This window comes from Pleurodeles waltl, chromosome 11 (genome assembly GCF_031143425.1).
Source record: "Pleurodeles waltl isolate 20211129_DDA chromosome 11, aPleWal1.hap1.20221129, whole genome shotgun sequence".
Classification (NCBI taxonomy): Eukaryota; Metazoa; Chordata; class Amphibia; order Caudata; family Salamandridae; genus Pleurodeles; species Pleurodeles waltl.
Window position 1 is genome coordinate 31,689,225 of NC_090450.1, and position 21,660 is coordinate 31,710,884.

General features: G+C 48.3%; 1 protein-coding gene across 1 annotated transcript in view; it reads left to right on the forward strand.

The window, feature by feature from the left end:
- Positions 1-21,660, forward strand: part of LOC138265302 (cytochrome P450 2J2-like) — a 120,087-nt gene that overhangs the window by 32,768 nt on the left and 65,659 nt on the right. The window contains exons 2-3 of the mRNA XM_069212910.1: positions 18,081-18,243; positions 19,726-19,875. Of these exons, the coding sequence (XP_069069011.1) occupies positions 18,081-18,243; positions 19,726-19,875 (313 nt within the window). The remainder of the gene's footprint in view (positions 1-18,080; positions 18,244-19,725; positions 19,876-21,660) is intronic.

Sequence of the window (21,660 nt, forward strand, 5' to 3'; positions counted from 1 at the left end):
GGTTTCCTCGGTGGTGGTAGGGTTCCAGGCGAGGATGGTGGAGATGTCATTTGCGGCTTCCGGGGGCGGGTTCATGTTGGTGGTCGTGAAGCTGTTGTAGATGTCGGCAATCTTACGGTGGAAGAAGGTCGCGAGGGAGTCGCAGAGGTCCTGTGAGGGAGGGATGGGGTTGGTTTCTGCGTCCGGGTTGGAGAGCTCTTTGACGATGCCAAATAGTTCCTTGCTGTTGTGGGCGTTGTTGTCAAGTCTGTTCTGGTAGGCTGTTTTTCGTGCGGTGCGGAGGCGTTGGTGGTGTTGGCGGGTGGTGTCCTTGAGAGCTGTCAGGTTTTCCTCTGTCGGGTTGAGGCGCCATGTCTTCTCGCGGAGGCGGCATTCTTTCTTGGAGTTTTTGAGTTCGGTGGTGAACCAGGAGTTTTTCTTGTGGTTGTTGGTGTTGGTTTGGGTCTTCAGAGGGGCCAGGAGGTTGGCGCAGTCGGAGATCCAGTTGGTGAGGTTGTTGGCGGCCTCGTTGGGGTTGCTGGTGCTGGTGGGTTGGTTCAGGGAGAGCGTTGCTGCGAGTTGTTCTGTGGTGATTCGGTTCCAGTATCTTTTTGGTGGTTGCCGGGTGTGGTGATGCACGGTGGTTTTCTTGAAGCTGAAGTGGACGCAGCTGTGGTCCGACCATGTGAGTTCGGTGGTGTGGCTGAAGGTGATGTGTTTGCTTGAGGAGAAGATGGGGTCGAGCGCGTGTTTCCGGCGTAGTGGGTGGGGGTGTTGACCAGTTGTTTCAGTCCCAGGTTGGCGAGGTTGTCTAGAACGGCGGTGGTGTTGTTGTCGGTGTGGTTCTCCAGGTGAAAGTTGAGGTCTCCTAGGAGGATGTAGTCGGTGGATGAGAGTGCGTGGGGGTTGACGAAGTCTGCGATGTCTTCGCTGAACTTGGTGCGGGGTCCTGGTGGTCTGTACATGAGGGTGCCTCTTAGGGTTGTCTTGGGGTCGATGTGGATCGCGAAGTGGAGGTGTTCGGCGTCGGGAAGTGAGTTTTCGGTGTGGGTCGAGATGCTGATGGAGCTTTTGTGTGCGATGGCGATGCCTCCTCCGGTGCGGTTGAAGCGGTCTCTCCGGATGATTTTGTAGCCGTCGGGGATGGCTATGGCGATGTCGGGTGCCGAGGAGGGGTTCATCCAGGTCTCGGTGAGGAAGGCGATGTCTGGGTTCGTTGAGTTGATGAGGTTCCACAGTTCGATGGCGTGCCTGTGGACGGAGCGGGTGTTGACCAGGATACATTCGAGGTTGCTTCCGGGGGCGTCGTTCTTGGTGGTGGCGGTGTGGGTCCGTAGGCAGGTGAAGCGGCAGTTGCTGCAGGTGAAGGGTCCGTGGGTACGTTTGGGGGTGGCGCGGTAGCAGCCCGGCGCGCGGCCGGGGTTGAGGTTGGCGAGGGTGGCGGAGTCATAGGTCAAGCGGGGGGCGCGGGGGCCAGGGGTTCGGGCACTAGGCGCGGTCCAGACGCGGACGGGCGCAGACGGGCTTGCCTTAGGCGCGCCCGCTGCGCGCGTCCGCTGCGCGGCCTCGCAGCGGCCGCCATTTAAGGGGTAGGTGGGGAGGCGGGGTCAGCTGGGAGGCGGGAGGTGGGCGGGCAGGGGAGCTGGAAGCGGCAAAAAAGAGCGGCAAAAAAGAGCGGCAAAAAACGGCGGGAAAAGCGCGGTAGGAGCGGCGGGAAAAGCGGCAAGACGGCGAAAAGGGAACAAGAGCCTACTAAAATCTACTAAAAAGGAGGGGCTGAGAGGGGAGGACGGCGCACGGCACTCGGGGGCACACGCACGGGATACAAGGAGAGGAAAGGGGAATTTCAGTCACTCGGGGGCACACGCATGGGATACAAGGAGAAAAAAGGGATTTCAGTCAGCACCAGCACAAGCTCAAGCACTCGGGGTACACGGGCAAGAAGGGGGGAGCACACTCACAGGAGAGGAAGGCAGTCAGGGACTGGAGGCGCTGCGTGAGCAGGGGAGCGACCTACCCGAGGGTCAGTGGTCGCTACCTCTGCCTCGCAGCGGCCGCCATTTAAGGGGTAGGTGGGGAGGCGGGGTCAGCTGGGAGGCGGGAGGTGGGCGGGCAGGGGAGCTGGAAGCGGCAAAAAAGAGCAGCAAAAAAGAGCGGCAAAAAAGAGCGGCAAAAAACGGCGGGAAAAGCGCGGTAGGAGCGGCGGGAAAAGCGGCAAGACGGCGAAAAGGGAACAAGAGCCTACTAAAATCTACTAAAAAGGAGGGGCTGAGAGGGGAGGACGGCGCACGGCACTCGGGGGCACACGCACGGGATACAAGGAGAGGAAAGGGGAATTTCAGTCACTCGGGGGCACACGCATGGGATACAAGGAGAAAAAAGGGATTTCAGTCAGCACCAGCACAAGCTCAAGCACTCGGGGTACACGGGCAAGAAGGGGGGAGCACACTCACAGGAGAGGAAGGCAGTCAGGGACTGGAGGCGCTGCGTGAGCAGGGGAGCGACCTACCCGAGGGTCAGTGGTCGCTAACTCTGCCTCGCAGCGGCCGCCATTTAAGGGGTAGGTGGGGAGGCGGGGTCAGCTGGGAGACGGGAGGTGGGTGGGCAGGGGAGCTGGAAGCGGCAAAAAAGAGCGGCAAAAAAGAGCGGCAAAAAAGAGCGGCAAAAACGGCGGGAAAAGCGCGGTAGGAGTGGCGGGAAAAGCGGCAAGACGGCGAAAAGGGAACAAGAGCCTACTAAAATCTACTAAAAAGGAGGGGCTGAGAGGGGAGGACGGCGCACGGCACTCGGGGGCACACGCACGGGATACAAGGAGAGGAAAGGGGAATTTCAGTCACTCGGGGGCACACGCATGGGATACAAGGAGAAAAAAGGGATTTCAGTCAGCACCAGCACAAGCTCAAGCACTCGGGGTACACGGGCAAGAAGGGGGGAGCACACTCACAGGAGAGGAAGGCAGTCAGGGACTGGAGGCGCTGCGTGAGCAGGGGAGCGACCTACCTGAGGGTCAGTGGTCTCAGGATTAGATTATACAGGCTTTCATAGTCAGTCACCTTACTGCCATGTAACCAACCCTCCAAGGCATTCACTGAACAGCCTACAAAGTCTGTCCAGTCTTAAAGGGGACTCTTTTCTGGTATCTCTGAACTTTATCCTGTATTGTTCAGTGGTTAAGCCAAATCCATCTAAGAGTGCATCCTTCAAAACTTTGTAATTATTAGCATCACTTTCTCTGACAGTAAGGAGCCTATCCCTACCCTTACCAGTGAAAGATAGCCACAAGATAGCAGCCCACTGCCTTTGAGGGACCAACTGTACCACACAGGCCCTCTCAAGCACAACAAACCACTTGTTAATGTCAGCCCCCTCCTTGTAAGGGGGGCCTATCTTATGCAGGTTTCTGGAATCTTGTTCTCTTACTATCAAAAACACTGCTTCTGCCACCGTGGGAAATTAACCCCAACCTCTGCCTTTCCCTCTCTACATCTAGAGATTCCCCGTCTAAGGCCAACTGTTGCTGTCTTTGCTTCAGTCTGGCCTCTTCCAACCTCAGCTTTCTGAGTTCCCTTTCCATAGTGTTACCCTCAGAGTGGGAGGATTGGGAATTCTGAGACACAGAAGAAATGTGGGAATTGGCAGAAGTGGACCTGTCTCTAACTGGCTGTACTCTAGTAACCTGGCCTTTTGGAGTGAAAGGTGCCCTACTAGTGTGTGACCCCCTCCCACCACCAGTGTCACTAGATGGCCTGTTAGCTGGCAGGTCTTTGGTTGAACCCTCCCCAGCATCCTCAGGGGACTCCTCTGATTCTTGCTGGGTACACCCCTCCTCCACCTCCTGATGCTGGGATGGGCCAGGCTGGTTCTGGTCACTTTCTAGGAGAAGGCTAAGGAGAAGATCTTTGGTAGGGTTCTTTCCAATGCTTAAACCTCTTTCTATGCAGAGACACCTCAAACTTTTAAAGTTTAAGCTACCATAGGTTGCCTGGACAACTGTGGGAGTGAGTTCTATTGCAGACATGATAGTTAGAAAGGGTTTAGGACAGAGAGAAAACGTTTAGAAACTTTTAGAGCAAAGAGAAAAACTTTTTCAAACTTTTCAAAACTTTTGAAAACTTTTCAAAACTTTTCAAAACTTTTCAGAAACTTTTTAGAAAGTTTATAGAAAGAATGTTAAACTGTTTAGGTTAACTGTGTATATTTGCAAGTATTTGGTATATGTTTGTATGGTACTTACACCTTGTGCCAGGTCCAGTTATCCCTTATTAGTAGATTAGTAGTGTTCTAGCAGCTTAGGCTGATAGAGGTAGCGATAGCAGAGCAGCTTAGGCTGAACCAGGAGACATGCAAAGCTCCTACTATACCACTTATATCATATAGCACTATATCATAAGACTCACATTACTCAGAGTTACTAAAAATAAAGGTACTTTATTTTAGTGACAATGTGCCAAAAATATCTCTGAGGATATACTCCCTTAGGAGGTAAGTAAAAAACACAAAATATACACACAAACCAAAATCAGGTTAGTAAACAGTTAGACAAGTAGGGCAAACACTGTAGAATACAATAGGATGCAATAGGCCTAGAGACAACAAAAAACATATACTAAGAAAGTGGAATGCAAACCACTTAGGGACCCCTGGCCTAGTGTAGTGTGTAGAGGGTCACTGGGAGTGTTAAAAAACACTAAGGGTGTCCAAGATACCCCACCCCAAGACCCTGAAAAGTAGGAGTAAAGTGACCCTACTTCCCCAGAAACACACTAAAGTTGTGATAGGAGATTCTGTTAAGACCACAACAGACTGCAAAGCACTGAAGACGGATTCCTGGACCTGAGGACCTGCAAAGGAAGGGGACCAAGCCCAAGAGTCACGAAAGTGTCCAGGAGGGCAGGAGCCCACTAAACCCCGGATGAAGGTGCAAAATGGCTGCCTCTGGGTGGAAGAAGCTGAAGATTCTGCAACAGCGGAAGATGCCAGGAACTTCTCCTTTGCACAGAAGATGTCCCACAGCGTGCTGGAGGATGCAGAGTTGTTTCCACACAGAAATACCGCAAACAAGACTTGCTAGCTGCAAAGGTCATGGTTGAAGAAAATGGGTGCTGCCCGGGCCCAGGAAGGACCAGGAGGTCGCCCCTTGGAGGAGGAGACAGAGGGATGCTCAGCAGTACAGAAAGCCCATGCAGAAGCAGGCAGCACCTGCAGAAGCACTTGAAAAGGGGTTGAAGAAAACTGAGCATGGCAGTCGTCTCAACACTACAAAGGAGGGTCCCACGAAGCCGGTGGTCAACTCAGCGAGTTGAGCAATGCAAGACGGAGTGCTGGGGACCTGGGCTATGCTGTGCATGAAGGATTCCTTGCAAAAGTGCACAGAAGACCTAGCAGCTGCAGTTCACGCATTACACAGGATTACTGTCTGGCGTGGGGAGGCAAGGACTTACCTCCACCAAATATGGACAGCTGGACCACTGGACTGTCGGGGTCACTTGGATCCAGCTCCTGTTTTCCAGGGAGCACGCTCGTCAAGATGAGAGGGGAGCCAGAGGACCAGTGAAGCAGAAGTTTGGTGCCTGCGTTAACAGGGGGAAGATTCCTTTGACCCACTGGAGATTTCTCCTTGGCTTCCAGTGCAGGGTGAAGGCAGACAGCCCTCAGAACATGCACCACCTGGAAACAGTCAAGAAAGCTGGCAGGATTAGGCACCACAATGTTGCTGGTAGTCATCTTGCTACTTTGGTGCGGTTTTGCAGGCATCCTGGAGCAGTCAGCAGTCGATCCTTGGCCGAAGTAGAAGAGGAAGATGCAGAGGAACTCTGGTGAGTTCTTGCATTCGTTATCTGATGAGAAACCCACAGGAGAAACCCTAAATAGCCCTCAGAGGAGGATTGGCCACCTAGCCAGGTAAGCACCTATCAGGAGGGGTTTCTGATGTCACCTGCTGGCACTGGACACTCAGAGGCCTCCATTATGCCCTCACACCTCTGCATTCAAGATGGCAGAGGTCTGGGACACACTGGAGGAGCTCTGGGCACCACCCCTGGGGTGGTGATGGACAGGGCAGTGGTCACTCCCCTTTCCTTTGTCGAGTTTCACGCCAGAGGAGGGGCTGGGGAATCCCTGAACCAGTGTAGACTGGTTTATGCAAGGAGGGCACCACCTGTGCCCTCCAAAGCATTCCCAGAGGCCAGGGGAGGTTACTCCTCTCAGGCCCGTAACACCTATTTCCAAAGGGAGAGGGTGTAACACCCTCTCTCAGAGGAAATCCTTTGTTCTGCCTTCCTGGGACTGGGCTGCCCAGACCCCAGCAGGGCAGAAGCCTCTCTGTGGGTTGGCAGCAGCGGTAGCTGCAGTGAAAACCCCAGAGAGCTAGTTTGGCAGTCCCCGGGGTCCATGCTGGAGCCCCGAGTATGCATGGGATTGGCACCCCAATACCAGATTTGGCATGGAGGGACATATCCATGATATTAGACATGTTACATGGCCATATTCGGAGTTACCATTGTGAAGCTACATATAGGTATTGACTTATAAGTAGTGCACGTGTGTAATGGTCTCCCCGCACTCACAAAGTTGGGGGAAATTGCCCTGAACACTGTGGGGGCACCTTGGCTAGTGCCAGGGTGCCCTCACACTTAGTCACTTTGCACCTAACCTTCACTAAGTGAGGGTTAGACATATAGGTGACTTATAAGTTACTTAAGTGCAGTGTAAAATGGCTGTGAAATAACGTGGACGTTATTTCACTGAGGCTGCAGTGGCAATCCTGTGTTAGAATGGTCTGAGCTCCCTATGGGTGGCAAAAGAAATGCTGCAGCCCATAAGAATCTCCTGGAACCCCAATACCCTGGGTACCTTGGTACCAAATACTAGGGAATTATAAGGGTGTTCCAGTGTGCCAATCAGAATTGGGAAAAATGGTCACTAGCCTGCAGTGACAATTTTAAAGACAGAGAGAGCATAAGCACTGAGGTTCTGGTTAGCAGAGCCTCAGTGACACAGTTAGGCACCACACAGGGAACACATTCAGGCCACAAACTGTGGCTGAAGAGGGCTACTGGAGGTCAGATAATGTTGCCTGCAAGCTCCAGTTGAGTCAGAGGAGAAGCTCTGAGCAGGAGCAACCAGGATTTTTGGGCCATAGGTAATACACCTTTGTCGGCTTGGCAGGTTCGACCCAGTCCTCCAGTGGTCTTAGAACCAAAACAGTTTATAAGACCCAGGTTTCAGGAAAGGTTAGGAGTACACTTTGACACCAGCCATGGGTCCAAGACACTGGTGACAGTACTTGGGGGTCAAGACTCACTGCAGCAGAGATCAGCAACAGGATCTGGGATTGGTCCACTTAGAATTGGTCATTGGTGGAAAAGTCCTCCTGTAGCTTGTTGTGTCCCTGTACCTTAAACTGGAAGCCAGGCAGAGGACTCTTGAAATCCTCTTCTTTTTTCCTGGTACAGTAGGGGGAACGGGTCCTGTCTCAAGACTCATCTCAGGACACAGACAGCAGACCCAGTCCTCTTCTGTTATTCCACAGGAGCAGAAAGGAGGGTACTATGCGTGCCGCATTTATACCTGGTACTAACTAGCCTGTGAGTGGGGACAAGTCCTGGCCACTCACTCGCTAACCAATGTGGTAAAAGTTTCAGAAGTAACCCCACCTATTTTTTCAGCATTTTATGTGTGCCCTACTTGTAACAATCCCACAGTGCTCCTGTCTATCTAAAACCAAGATTGCATTCCCCCTGTGCAGAACTCATGTGACACCCTTGAGGTGTGGCCGGGGAAATTAGCAATATCTTCTCTTGGGTTACTTAAAACAGGTTCTGGGTGCAGCTTTTCTCCCTCTGGGACTGGTTTCTGGCTAGCAGGAGGGGCAAAGGAAGGGGCAGGCCCAGGTGTTAGTTACATCTTCCTGTGACATAAAAGGCCCCTTGGAAGTTAATTAGGTTCCCGTGCAAAGTCCAATTAGTCAGTCGACCAGAGGAAAAGAACAATTCCTCACACCAAAGGTCTTTGTCTCAGGTCTGGGAGCAAGTTCACTCCTCATCAAAGGGAGTTTTCAGCTCCTGAGTGACAGTTGCAGCTTAAGCAAATGGTCATCTGGAGGTTTTAGGCAGGAAAAGGGTAACTTTTGTAAAAGTGTATTTTCTAAAATATCTATTACAAATATGACTTCACACATGAATTGGGGTTATAATACCCATTTCAAAAAGCCCAAAGATACATTTTTAGCTGCAGATAACAATACTAAACTTAATATTGTATCCTATTCTTTCCTTATTGAACAGCCAAACCTGCTACTGTGAAAATTGCTTTCAGGGTCTTTTCACTGTAAGAACATGTTTCACATTAGCTTTATACATGCCCTACTTTTAAAATCCATGCACCCTGATTTACTTGAAGTAAGGCTTACATGAGGGTGACTTGTTAATATTTAAAAGGAGAGTTTAAGCCTACCTAAAGGTGTTATTTTGACAGGTCCAATTTGTAAATGTAGGAGGCTGGCCTGTCTGTAGTAGGTACCTAAGATGTTCCCAGAGTACCCTGCCAACTTGCAATCCAAGATGGCAAAACCCAGGGACCCACCGGATGAGCTCTGAGCACCACCCCTGGGGTGATGATGTTCCGGGGAGTGGTCACTCCCCTTTCCTTTGTCCAGTTTCATGCCAGAGCGGGGCCTGGGGGTTCCTGAACTTATGTAGACTGCATTTTGCAAGGAAGGCACTCTCTGTGTCCTTCAAAGCATTTCCAGAGGCTTGGGGAGGCTAACCCTCTACCAAAGGACATCCTTTGTTCTGCCTTCCTGGGCTTGAGCTGCTCAAGCAACAGGAGGGTAGAAACCTGTCTGAGAGGTGGAAGCAGCTTGGGCTACCTGGGAAACCTCAGAAGGCTGCAATGCCAATCCTGGGGGTCCTCCAAGGAGCCCTAAGAGTGCATGGAATCATACACCCACTGCTTGCAAAAGCCTTGGGGGTATGCTTCCAACATGTTAGATACCAAATATTCCTATGTTCAGAGTTACCATTATGTAGCTGGACATAGGTAGTGACCTATGTACAGTACACGTGTAAAATGGCATCCCCGCACTCACGCAGTCTGGGAAAATGATCCTGGAGATCGTGGGGCACCTCTGATAGTACAGGGGTGCACTCACACACATGTACTCTGCACCCTGCCCTTAGGTCTGGAAGGGCTGAGATAGGGGTGACTTATAAGTGACCTGGTGCAGTGTAAATGGCAGTGAATGGGCGCATGCACCTTTTCACGCAGACCGCAATGTCAGTCCTGCAGAATCCTTTGCATAGGCTCCCAATGGGTGGCACAAGAAATGCTGCAGCCCATAGGGATCCCCTGGAACCCAAATGCCCTGGGTACCTAGGTACCATACACTAGACACTAATAAGGGGGCACTAATATGGCAATTTTGGGAGAAATACCAGTAAGCAGTGACAACATTTAGGGCAAGAGAGAGCATAATCACTGGGGTCCAGGTTAGCAGGATCCGAGTGAACACAGTCAAACTCACTGACAGCAGACGGAAAATGGGGGTAACCATGCCAAAAAGAGGGAATTTTCTTACACAACCCCTCCCTAAATGAGAGACAATAAGGCTAACCTTGCCCAGATGACTCTTCATTGCCTAAGTGGAAATATCTGCAGAGTCCATCTGCATTGGAATGGTTGCTCTCAGGTCTATGTTCCACTGTAAAGTCCATCCCCTGTAGGGAAATGGATCACCTCAACAATTTAGGGTTTTCACCTCTAATTTGTTTTAACCATAAGAGAGGTTTGTGGTCTGTTTGAACAATGAAATGAGTCCCAACGAGGTATGGTCTCAACTTCTTCTAGGTCCAGACCACAGCAAACGTCTCCCTCTCTATGGCTGACCAACACTTTTCTCTCTTCTGCTGATAAAAGACACAGTTTGATTCTGGCCCTCTGAATTTAGTTGTGATAGTACTGCTCCAACCCCTACATCTGAAGCATCAGTCTGTTCCTGAAACGTATTGGAGTAGTTTGGGCTCTTTAGGACAGGTGCAGTGCACGTAGCCTGCTTTAGCTGCTCAAAAGGTTTCTGACAGCTAGCTGTCCACATACCTTTTTATGCATCTTCTTTGAGGTGCGGTCATTAAGAGGGGCAACAATGGAGTCATAGTTCTTAATTAACCTCCTGTAATATCCAGTGAGACAACTTAAAGGCTCTGACCTGGGTCTGTGTTGTATGGGGAGCCCAGTCTAAAATAGTCTCGATATTCCCCTGTAGTGGTTCAATCTGTTCTCCACCTACCAGGTGTCTCAGATAAACCACCTTCCCCTTCCCTATCTGGCACTTTGACGCCTTGATAGTGAGGCCTGCCTTTTGCCAGGCCTCCAAAACTTTCCATAGACGGACCAGGTGGTCATCCCAGGTGAGAGCTAAAGACAGCACTATCATCTAAAGCTGTTTTGGGTTTTCGATCTACTGATTTACCAATACCCTGCAGTCAAATCAAAAGTGCTGAGATACTTGGCAGATGCCAGTGTGTCAATAAGCTCATCTGCCATGGGTATAGGGTGTGTCTTTGTGACTGTGTTGCACCCTCTGTAATCTACACAGAACCTCATCTCCCTTTTTCCATTCTGAGAATGAGGTTTGGGTACCAGCACCACTGGGCTGGCCCAGGGACTATCAGAGTGCTCAATCACCCCTAGGTTAAGCATTTTGCCAACCTCTAATTTAATGCAGTTTCTGACTTGGTCAGGCTGTCTATAAATCTTACCTTTGACAGGTAAACTGTCTCCAATATAAATGATGTGTTCACACCAAGTAGTCTGACCAGGTGTCAGAGAAAAGAGTTCTGAAAACTGACCCAGGAGGTTCTTGCAGTCCTCTTACTGCTCTTCAGAAAGGCAGTCTGCAAGATTAACTCCTTCCACTGAGCCATCACCTGCAGTGTTAGAGAAGAGGTCAGGGAGAGGATCACACTCATCTTCCTGTCCCTCATCAGTGGCCATCAGCAGGGGTAAGTCAGCCCTGTCATAGGAGGGCTTCAGGCGATTCACATGAAGTACTCTTAGAGGACTTCCACGAGTGCCTAGGTCAACTAAATAAGTGGCCTCATCCTTTTTCTCCACTATTATGTGTGGTCCATGCCATTTGTCCTGGAGTGCCCTGGGTGTCACATGCTCCAGTACCCACACTTTCTGTCCTGGTTGGTACACTGTGAGGACAGCCTTCTGGTCATGTCATTGTTTCTGTAACTCTTAGCTTCCCTGAAGGTTTTTAGTGGCCTTTTTCATGTACTCAGCCTTTCTTGATCTTAAGCCAAACACATAGGGGGTCATTTTGACCCTGGCGGTACATGACTGCCAGGGCTAAAATGACGGAAGCACTGCCAACAGGCTGGCGGTGCTTCCTGGCACATTACGACCGTGGCGGAAGCGCCCATTTGCCCCAGCGGTGATAATCCGCCTGGGCAGCGCTGCTAGCAGCGCTGCCCAGGGGATTACGAGTCCCCGACCGCCAGCCTTTTTCTGCCGGTTTGAACCGCCAGGAAAAGGCTGGCGGTACGGGGAGTCGTGGGGCCCCTGGGGGCCCCTGCGCTGCCCATGACACTGGCAGGGCCCCATGCGGCTTTAAGCACAACGGGTGCAATTGCACCCGTCGCACGGCCGCAACACCGCCAGCTCCATTTGGAGCCGGCTCCTGTATTGCGGCCCAGCGGGGATGTCAAAATGGGCACCGCGTGAGTGCGGCCGCATTGGCGGGCGCCCTGTTGTAATGAGGCCCTTAATCCACTATATCTTGTTTAGGGGGCTCCAAGAGTTGCTCCCACCACTTTTTCACAAGACCTAATGGACCCCTAACAGGGTGACCAGATAGGAGTTTAAAAGGGCTATATGCCCGGCAAAAAAAGGCTGGCGATTGGGGACTCGTAATCCGCCTGGGCAGCGCTTCCCAGGGGATTACGAGTCCCCGACCGCCAGCCTTTTTCTGCCGGTTTGAACCGTCAGGAAAAGGCTGGCAGTACGGGGAGTCGTGGGGCCCCTGTGGGCCCCTGCACTGCCCATGCCACTGGCATGGGCAGTGCAGAGGCCCCCTGACAGGGCCCCATGCGGCTTTAAGCGTGACGGGTGCAACTGCACCCGTCGCACAGCCGCAACACCGCCAGCTCCATTTGGAGCCGGCTCCTGTGTTGCGGCCCACATCCCTGCTGGGCCGGTGGGCGGAAACTTGGTTTCCGCCCTCCGGCCCAGCGGGGATGTCAAAATGGGCAGCGCGTGAGTGCGGTCGCATTGGCAGGCACCCTGTTGTAATGAGGCCCTTAATCCACTATATCTTGTTTAGGGGGCTCCAAGAGTTGCTCCCACCACTGTTTTACAAGACCTAATGGACCCCTAACAGGGTGACCAGATAGGAGTTTAAAGGGGCTATAGCCTACTCCCTTCTGGGGTACCTCCCAAAAAGGAGGTTTGGTAACAGGACATCCCATCTCCTTCTGAGCTTTTCAGACAGTCCCATAATCATACCTTTGAAGGTTTTATTAAACCTCTCAACCAACCCATTTGTTTGGGGATGATAAGGTGTGGTGAACTTGTAGGTTACACCACACTCTTTCCACATTGCTTTTAGGTATGCAGACATGAAGTTACTACCTCTGTCTGACACCACCTCTTTTGGAAAACCCACCCTGCAAAAGATTCCCAGGAGGGCTTTGGTCATTGCAGGAGCTGTAGTGGTCTTCAGAGGTGTTGCTTCTGGATATCTAGTGGCATGGTCCACTACCACTAAAATTAACTTATTGCCAGAATCAGTAGGAGGGTCAAGGGGGCCAACAATTTCAATCCCTAACCTTTCAAAGGGCACCCCAACCACTGGCAGTGGGATCAAGGGGGCTTTTGGGTGCCACCAGTCTTACCATTGGCTTGGCAAGTGACACAGGAGCGACAAAACTCATTTGTGTCCTTTGACATGCGAGGCCAGTGAAAGTGAGGGACCAGTCTGTCCCAGGTCTTACTTTGCCCCAGATGTCCAGCAAGGAGAATGTCAGGAGCAAGGGTCAACAGAAATTCTCTATACAGCAAGGGAATGACCAGTCTCCTGGTGGCACCAGATTTTGGGTCCCTTGCCTCTCTGCATAGGAGATTGTTTTCCTAGTACCCCTTATGGGTGTCACTGATATCCCCTGACTCTTGTATGTCAGCTTGCTGTCTTAAACCCTCAAGTGTGGGACAGGTTTCCTGAGCCACACTTAACTCTTCCCTGGCAGGCCAACCTGCACCCAGGAGTTCAGCTGTATCAACCTGAAGCTCCTCTGGTGTAGGTTCTGTCCAGGGAGTAGACTCCTCCTCAAAGCGGGAATCTTCAGTGGAGGGAGGGATAGTGGGTAATCTTTTACCCTTTCTACCCCTGCTGATGGGAAGCTTTTGATCCATTGTTCCAGGATCCAGGTTTCCCTGTCCTCTCTGCTTCTTGGCCTGAGCCCTTGTCAAAGCAAAGATATGCCCAGGAATGCCCAGCATTGCTGCATGGGCCTCCAACTCCTCCTCAGCCCAAGCTGAAGTCTCCAAGTCATTTCCTAGTAGACATTCTACAGGTAGGTCTGTGGATACCACACCTTTTTTTCGACCAGTAATTCTTCCCCCCCCCCCAATTGAGATCAATGACAGCCAAGGGGTGGCTAGCAGTGTTGTTATGGGCGTCTGTCACTTGGTAGTGATGACCAGGTAGCTGTTGCTCAGGGCCACCAGTGTTTCAGTCACCATTGTAACACTGACACCCGTGTCCCGGTAGGCCTCAACCTGAACACCATTTATTAGGGGTTGTTGCTTGTACTTATCCATATTAAGGGGACAAGCAACAAGGGTGACAAGGTCAATGCCACCATCAAAGACTAAAACAGCCTCAGTGGTTTCCCTTACTAAACCAACCCCCACCATACTTCCCAGAGTGAGCCCTGCTACACCCTTGGATTGGCTATTGGTAGTGTTATTATTTCCACCACCACTGCTATTGCTAGGGGCACTAGTTGAAGCAGTAGGGGTTGTGGTCATGGAAGCTTTGGTATTTTTCTTTGGACAAGTACTGTCACTTGCCCAGTAGCCTTAGTTTTTACAAATATAACACCAATGCTTTTTATTCGGATGGTTAGAAGACGATTTAGACCCACCCCCAGAGGATGTTTGTGAAACTGATTAAGACTCTTTGTTTTTATCTTTGTCCTATCCTTTTCATTAGACTTACCATCCTTCTTCTTGCCTTTGTCACCCCTCGTATAAGCTTTCCTGCTCACCCTTGTTCTGACCCATGTGTCTGCCTTCTTTCCCAACTCTTGGGGAGAGGTCAGATATGAGTCTACCAAGTATTGGTGAAACAAATCAGACACGCAGTTATTCAAAATATGCCCTCTCAGAATCAGATTGTATAAGCACTCATAGTATGAAACTTTGTTTTCATGTAACCAGCCATCTAAAGCCTTAACAAAACAGTCCACAAAGTATATCCATTCCTGTGAGGACTCTTTTCTGGTTTCTCTGAACTTAATTCTGTATTGTTCAGTGGTTACGCCAAATCTATCCAAGAGTGCAGTTTTACTATAGTTGTCTGAATCTTCTTTCTCTGACAGTGAGAAATCTGTCCCTCCCCTTGTCAGAAAAGGACAACCACAGAATAGCAGCCCACTGCCTTTGAGGGACCCTCTGAGCTTTGCAGGCCCTCTCAAGAGCAGCAAACTACTTGTGAGTATCATCCCCAACCTTGTATGGGGGACCAATTTTGTGCAGATTTCTAGAGTCAATTGTGTCCTCTCTAACTCCATAACTCCTGAACCTGCTGCTGCCACTATGGAGAACTAACCCCAACCACTGCCTTTCCCTTTCCACAGCCAAAGCCTCCCTATCTACGGCTAGCTGTTGCTGCTGCAGCCTCAGCCTGGCCTCCTCCAGTCCCAGTTTCTTGAGGTCCCTATCTATGGAGTCATCACATGGGGTTGAACCATGGGATCCCTCAGAAACTGAGGTGATATGAGAATGGGCAGAGATAGACCTTTCCCTAACCTTGGAGACCCTAGTGACTTGACCTCTAAGTGTGAAGAAAGCCCTACCTGAATGACTACCCCTCCAACTACCAGCTACACTAGTAGGACTGCTCGGTGTAAGATATTTTGAAGAGCCTCCCCCTGAAACTGAAGGATGATTTCCTGACTCTAAGGGGTTAGAATCTCCCTCCCCTTCTCCTCCTGGTTACCAGTGTTCCTGATCATCCTAAAGAAGAAGGTTCAACAGAAAATTCTTGTTGGGGTTCTTCCCTACATCTAGGCTTCTGTCTGACCAAAACCCCATCAATTCCTTGAAGATCATGCCCTCATTGGGAGTACCCGTGACCTCAGAGCTAGGCCCCGCATTAGACATGATGTAGCGTGTATTGGTGTAGTGTAACGTAAACCTAACCTACATAACCTCTAGTCTCTTGGAAAGAAAGGTAAGAGACTAGAACCCTGTAAATAGGAATATTTGTATAACTCTAGGTATAGAGTATTCTTTCCTGTGGAAAGCACAGGTGACAGAGTGATAAGGCAAGTACGTGTCCCACTGCTCCATCACCAATGTAGGAGGCTGGCCTGGTTTGTAGTGGGTACCTAAGGTACTTACACCTTATACCAGGTCCAGTTATCCCCTATTAGTGAAATGTAGACAGTGTCTAGAAGCCAGGCTCTGTAGGGGTGGTATGGATGAGCAACCAAGTCCTAACTAGGAGACATGCAAAGCTCAAGCAATACCACTGTAGTCACACAGTACTCACACTCATGAAAGAAGGTATTCAGTGTTACAAAAATAATGGTACTTTATTTTGGTGGCACAAATGCCAAAAATACCATAGAGACTATACTCCCTTAGAAAGGTAAGAAATACACAAATTATATACACTAGTAAGCAGAAATAGCTGTGAAAACAGTTAGAAAACAGTGCAACTAGTGAACTCAAACCATATACTAAGAAAGTGGAATGCGAAAGTTGGTTTCCCACCTAGGCATGTGTAGTGTGCAGAGGGGCGCTGGGTGTATTAGAAAACACCAAAGGTAAGTGATACAACCCACCCCAGAGTCTAGGAAAGCAGGAGTAAATCACAGTAACTTTCCTAGAACACACAAGAATACGAGAAAGAAGATTATGCAAGAACCAGAAGAGACTGCAAGACACCAATGATGGATTCCTGGACCTGAAGACCTGTGGAAGAAGAGGACCAGGTCCAAGAAGCAGTAAAGAGCCCAGGGAGAACAGGAGCTCCTGCCAACCCAGATGAAGGTGTAAAAGAAGAACCACCGGTGAAGAACAACAGTCAGTACTGCACCCAAGAAGATGGATGCAGGTTCCTGGTTGGTGCAGATGATGTCCCACGCCAGATGAATGATTTCAGTCTGATTTGCGTTGCTGGATTCCGCCAACAAGTCTTGGCACATGCAAAGCTCATGGTTAGTGAAAAATGGCGCTGGCGGGACCAGGTGGGAACTGGTGGACTCTACCCAGAAAGGAGAGTCAGAGGGGGCTCTCAGCAACTCAGAAAGCCCACAGAAGACCAGGCAGCACACGCAGGAGTCCCACAGCATGGGGACAAAGAAGGTGCAAAAGGAGGCCCATGCAGCACGACAACAAAGTGTCCTACGCCGCGGGTGACTCACGCAGGAAGCTGTGTGTCACAGGAAGGAGTGCTGGGGGCTGGAGCTGCATGGTTCACGAAGAACTTCATGGAAGGATGCCAGCAAGTCTTGGCAACTGAGAAGAAATGCAGTGCATGGGGTTACTGTCTTGCGAGAGAAGGCAAGCTCTTACCTCCACCAAATTTGGACATTTGGACGTCAGGACCGCCGGGACACTTCAGTCCACCACTCGTGATGCTGGATCCAACAACTCGTCAGGCGAGGGGACCCGCGCCACTGGTCATCGCTGCAGAGGGGTACCTGCTGAAGCAGGGCAGTGACTCATTCACTCCAAAGGAGATTCCTTTGTTCTTCTGGCACAGGCTGAAGACAGGCTGCCCTCTGAAGATGCACAACCTGAAAACAGTTGCAGTTGGTGACAGGAGCTGAAGAAACAATGTTGCAGAAGTCGACTTTGTTTCTTTGTTTACAGATTGTAGAGTTCCTGGCGGGTCTAGATGCAGTTCTTTCATGAGGAAGGTGAAGTAAAGGACGTAGAAGATTCCTGCTGGAGTCTTGTAATCGGAATCTGAAGAACCACCTAAGAGAGAGACCCTAAATAGCCCTGAAAGGGGGATTAGTCAGCTACGGAGGTAAGCACCTATCAGGGGAGGGCTCTGACGTCACCTGCTGGCACTGGCCACTCAGATGCTCCCAGAGTGCCCTGCCAACTCGGAATCCAAGATGGCAAAACCCAGGGACTCTATGGGGGAGCTCTGAGCACCACCCCTAGGGTGGTGATGAACAGGGGAGTGGTCACTCCCCTTTTCTTTGTCCAGTTTCATGCCAGAGCAGGTACTGGGGGTCCCTGAACCAGTGTATACTGGATTATGCAAGGAGGGCACCATCTGTGCTCTTCAAAGCATTTCCAGAGGCTTGGGGACACTACCCATCTCAAGCATGTAACACCTATTTCCATGCTAATGTTTGCATTGTAACCGCAGTGGGTAGGACAATGGATGTAGGAGCAAACTAGGGACATTTAACTTACAGGCCCTGGGTAGCCTTGGGCACCATATACTAGACATTTATGTGTAAGTTAAATATGTCAATTTGGGGTAGGTCGATTTATCCTCTTGAGAGGAAGAGCACAGGCACCTTACCTCTGGTTAGCAGGGGTAAATGCACAGAGGTCTACAACCAGTAAAAACAGTCAAGACAAAAGTCTGTAATGACACCACACAAAAGATGGTGATTTCCAACACTGTGAACCTTACAACCTGCTCAATTGATGGTGTCTATTGCAATGATTAAGTTCTTCGTAAGTGGGGAGTGTTACTTTTACAGAGGTTGTATGTATGTATCCAGCATTGTGTAAAAGGGATAATAGTGACTTTCCCTAAAAGGGACAGCTTTTTGTCTGTCAGTGTTAGTAGTTTCTTGTTTGCTGACCTATTCATTTATTGCATGTTTACTTCTAATCCCCAGCTTGCGAAGACCTATGGGAATATTTTCACAGTGTGGCTGGGGCATACGCCAGTGGTTGTGCTGAATGGATACCAGACTGTAAGAGAAGGTCTAATCGGCCACTCCGAGGAGCTTTCCGGACGGCCTACAACTCCATTGTTTGAGGAAATGGCAAAGGGCAAGGGTAGGTAGCTCTTGCTCTACAATGGCACTGATACACAGCAAACAAAAACTTGTTTTTTGTGTAGCTCTTTGTACTACAATTCCTCCATTTATAAGTGTTGTAAATAACAGTTTTTGCAATGTAATGATAGTCTATTAACCAACCTTAAAAGAATGGGAGGATGAGTTCCTCACAGGAATTGAATATGTGGTGTGCAGAAGTCAGCATATTTCATTGTGAAGCTTTTACTCACTGAACCAATCTTCTAGCTCAGAGACAATCAAAAGGCAAAGAGGTGACTGGGCAGGATATGCCATTCACTGTGAAAAGAATAGGTGCACCTCCTGAACATTTTATACAATCATCTAACTGCCACCATACCATTCTGCTTTCAGGAATGGTGACTGAGGGCTTGGTACAAGCGTACGTTCATAATTCACCTTTTGCATGTTATAAGTTTGCTCTTTGTAAATATTTACGATTGTAAGACTGGTTCACAGAACCAACTCACACAGACCTTTCTGTGAGAAGGTTTGACTTACTCCTGGATTATTCCATTTTACGAACAAGATCTTTGTAAGATGGGCACATAGAAAGGGAGTGGATGGATCAGCTCTAAGGACAGGCCCCAGAGCAATGTTAGCACAGTGGAGAACTTGGGCAACCTGTGTACACTGTGCACTAGTTGCACCCTGCAATGGTGCTACCACACCTCTGCATTCTGTGTAGCACTCTGCCTCTTATGATACTTTGTATTTGGTCTTCCTTCACCAGCAGGATACTGACTTCTGCTATATCTGTCAAGGCTTCTGAAGTGTGAATAATTGATTGATGGTAATGGCAGTGGTGAAACACTAAGAGTTTCTGAAAACTGAGCTAGAAGTAGAATGACAACAGAGCTGAGAAGTGATCAGAGTCATACAGGTGAAAAGGTAGGAGTCTAAGTGCTAGCATTGTGTACATATTACAAAACGAGTGACTCATCCAGGATTCCTATGCTGCAGATAAAAAGGCTACTGAACATGAAAGGAAGTGAAGTGGATGTGGACCCCTCAAGGTAACTACATGAAAGGTGTGAGGGCAGCAATAAGCCATGATGTTAGGGGAGGAGGTGTGGCTTAATGGCCCGAGTTATGACTTTGGAATGAGAGAGCTAAATTCGAGTCCTGCCATCAGCTCACTATCCTTTGATTCTAAACAAATCATGTAATCTCCCCATGCCTAAAATAGCCTGTTCTTGTGTCTTGTATTCAAGTGCTCATATCAAGTATACTAATGCCTTTGGGCCAAGTTGGTGCTGTGTACAACTCAGTTAAAAAAAAAACTTGTAACTCAAAATGAAAATTGAGGACGAACCATTCTCTCTTGTACCCTTTTGCATATAGCACCTTAATTTGTGCAAGGTTATCATTGATAAAAAAAAGCTAAAAACATTTTACAGCCAGGCCTAAAAATAAAATGATGTAATTGACAGCAAAGACATTATTATTTGTAATTCCTTAGGAGTTGTACTTTCTTCTGGACACACCTGGAAGCAGCAGAGACGCTTTGGACTGATGACCCTGAGGAATCTTGGACTTGGGAAGAAAAGTCTTGAAGCACGGATCCAGGAGGAAGCAGAGAGCTTGGTGGAGTACTTTGCAACGACAAAAGGTAAATGACTTGAGGGTATGGTGTCACTTTTGTGGTACTGATACATTTGGGACCAAATTTCAAGTTAGAGGCACACTCTTTTACAGCTACTCTAATGCAATTGGTCCATATATCTTTTGCACCATTGCATTATGTGATATTTTTGGCCGGTAAATACCAATGGATGTTCTCAAACCAAACTTCATTAAGGCTCCCTCTTTTACAGTAATTATTTTTTAACATTTCCGTCTGTATTTACCCATATTTGTTTTGGCCATCTTATTGGTATTTATTCATATTTATTTTGTGTTTTGAGAATAAATGTAGTTGTGAGTTGATATATTTCCACATTTATTTAAGTAATAATTATGCTCTCATACTTTGGTGCCTGTCGCATTTTAGCAAATTAAGTAACCAAATATAGCAAACCCCTACACCTAAGGGTAAATATTAGCATTGCACTACAAATTTATGTTAAAATATGCCTGTGTTTAGGGAAATCGCAGCATGTTTTTTGACTCCCCATGCTGTCTGTCTGCTCAGCTGTTCTCCTGTAAAGACAGGATTGAGAGTCACTTAAAAGAAGCACAGTTTTCAGTATTCTTCCACTTTCAAAAATATGTCATCATGTTAAATGTTGTGGTGTGCAATAAATAAATAAATATACATTTTATAAGAGGTGGGATTTTTTTAAATTAAATGTAAATTATAAAAATAATTTTAGTTTCATTTAATATATTAACAATAATTAAAAATTAAGTTAATAATACTGCTATTTTACATTGTATTCTGTATTTAAAACCAATATTTTATATTAATATGCATTCATATTTAACACTTACATATTTTAAGTGTTTTTTATTTTATTTTAAAAAACTTTCAAACTTTTTCCACTTTAAATTCCAGTAGGGAGCTCTTCATCTCAGTGGAATAAATGGACATTTACATGTGAAAAGTTACAAGTGGTAACATTATACTCAATTTACGCTCCATCCCCTGGTTCCAAGGGGTGTGGACACATAAGTCTACAATTTCGAGGAACTTTAATCTTGTGAATAGTGAAGAGCCAGAAGTAGCAAAGTTACTCAGAAGTATGGGCACACCTAAACATGTAAATGTACTCACATGTTAGCTTACCTTTATGAATAGCCCCTAATCCATCCTCCACAAAACCTACCAATTGTATACTAAACTCTATATTTCAAAAGTACTTGCCGACAATCCCAAAAAACTGCTGACCAGTGCTAACCAGTGCTAAAGAGCGTCTTCTCACTCTCTAAAACATGGTGAAATTGACTTACATCTGATTGGCACATTTCAGTCCCTAGTAAAGTGGTATACCATATATCCAGGGCTGGTAAAGTAAATGCTACTAGTGGACCTGTAGAACTTCTTGTCCCACCAACCTCTGTAGCCCTTGCAAACATGTCCCAGGCCTGTTAATTCTGCCTGTTGGAAGTTTTAATCTGCCAGTTCGACTTGGGAATATTACCCACGACAACCCTTAAACTACCTTCTCATTACATGTGTCACCCCTAAATTAAATGTTACACAGCCCAAAGGGCAAGGTGCATTGTAATGAAAGGTTAAACATGCACTTCTAAGTTTTACAAGTCCTAGTAGTGAAAAACTAGCAAATTTGTTTTTCACTACTATAAGACTTACCTCTCCCATAGGATAACATTGAGTTGCCTTATTACATTTTATAAGTGGTTATTTTTGATTGGGAGCAGGGCAGATAGGAATGTCATGTTTTGTGTCTGAGGATTTGTAATTGAATTGTAGAGTCAGTTTTTAAGTCACAAT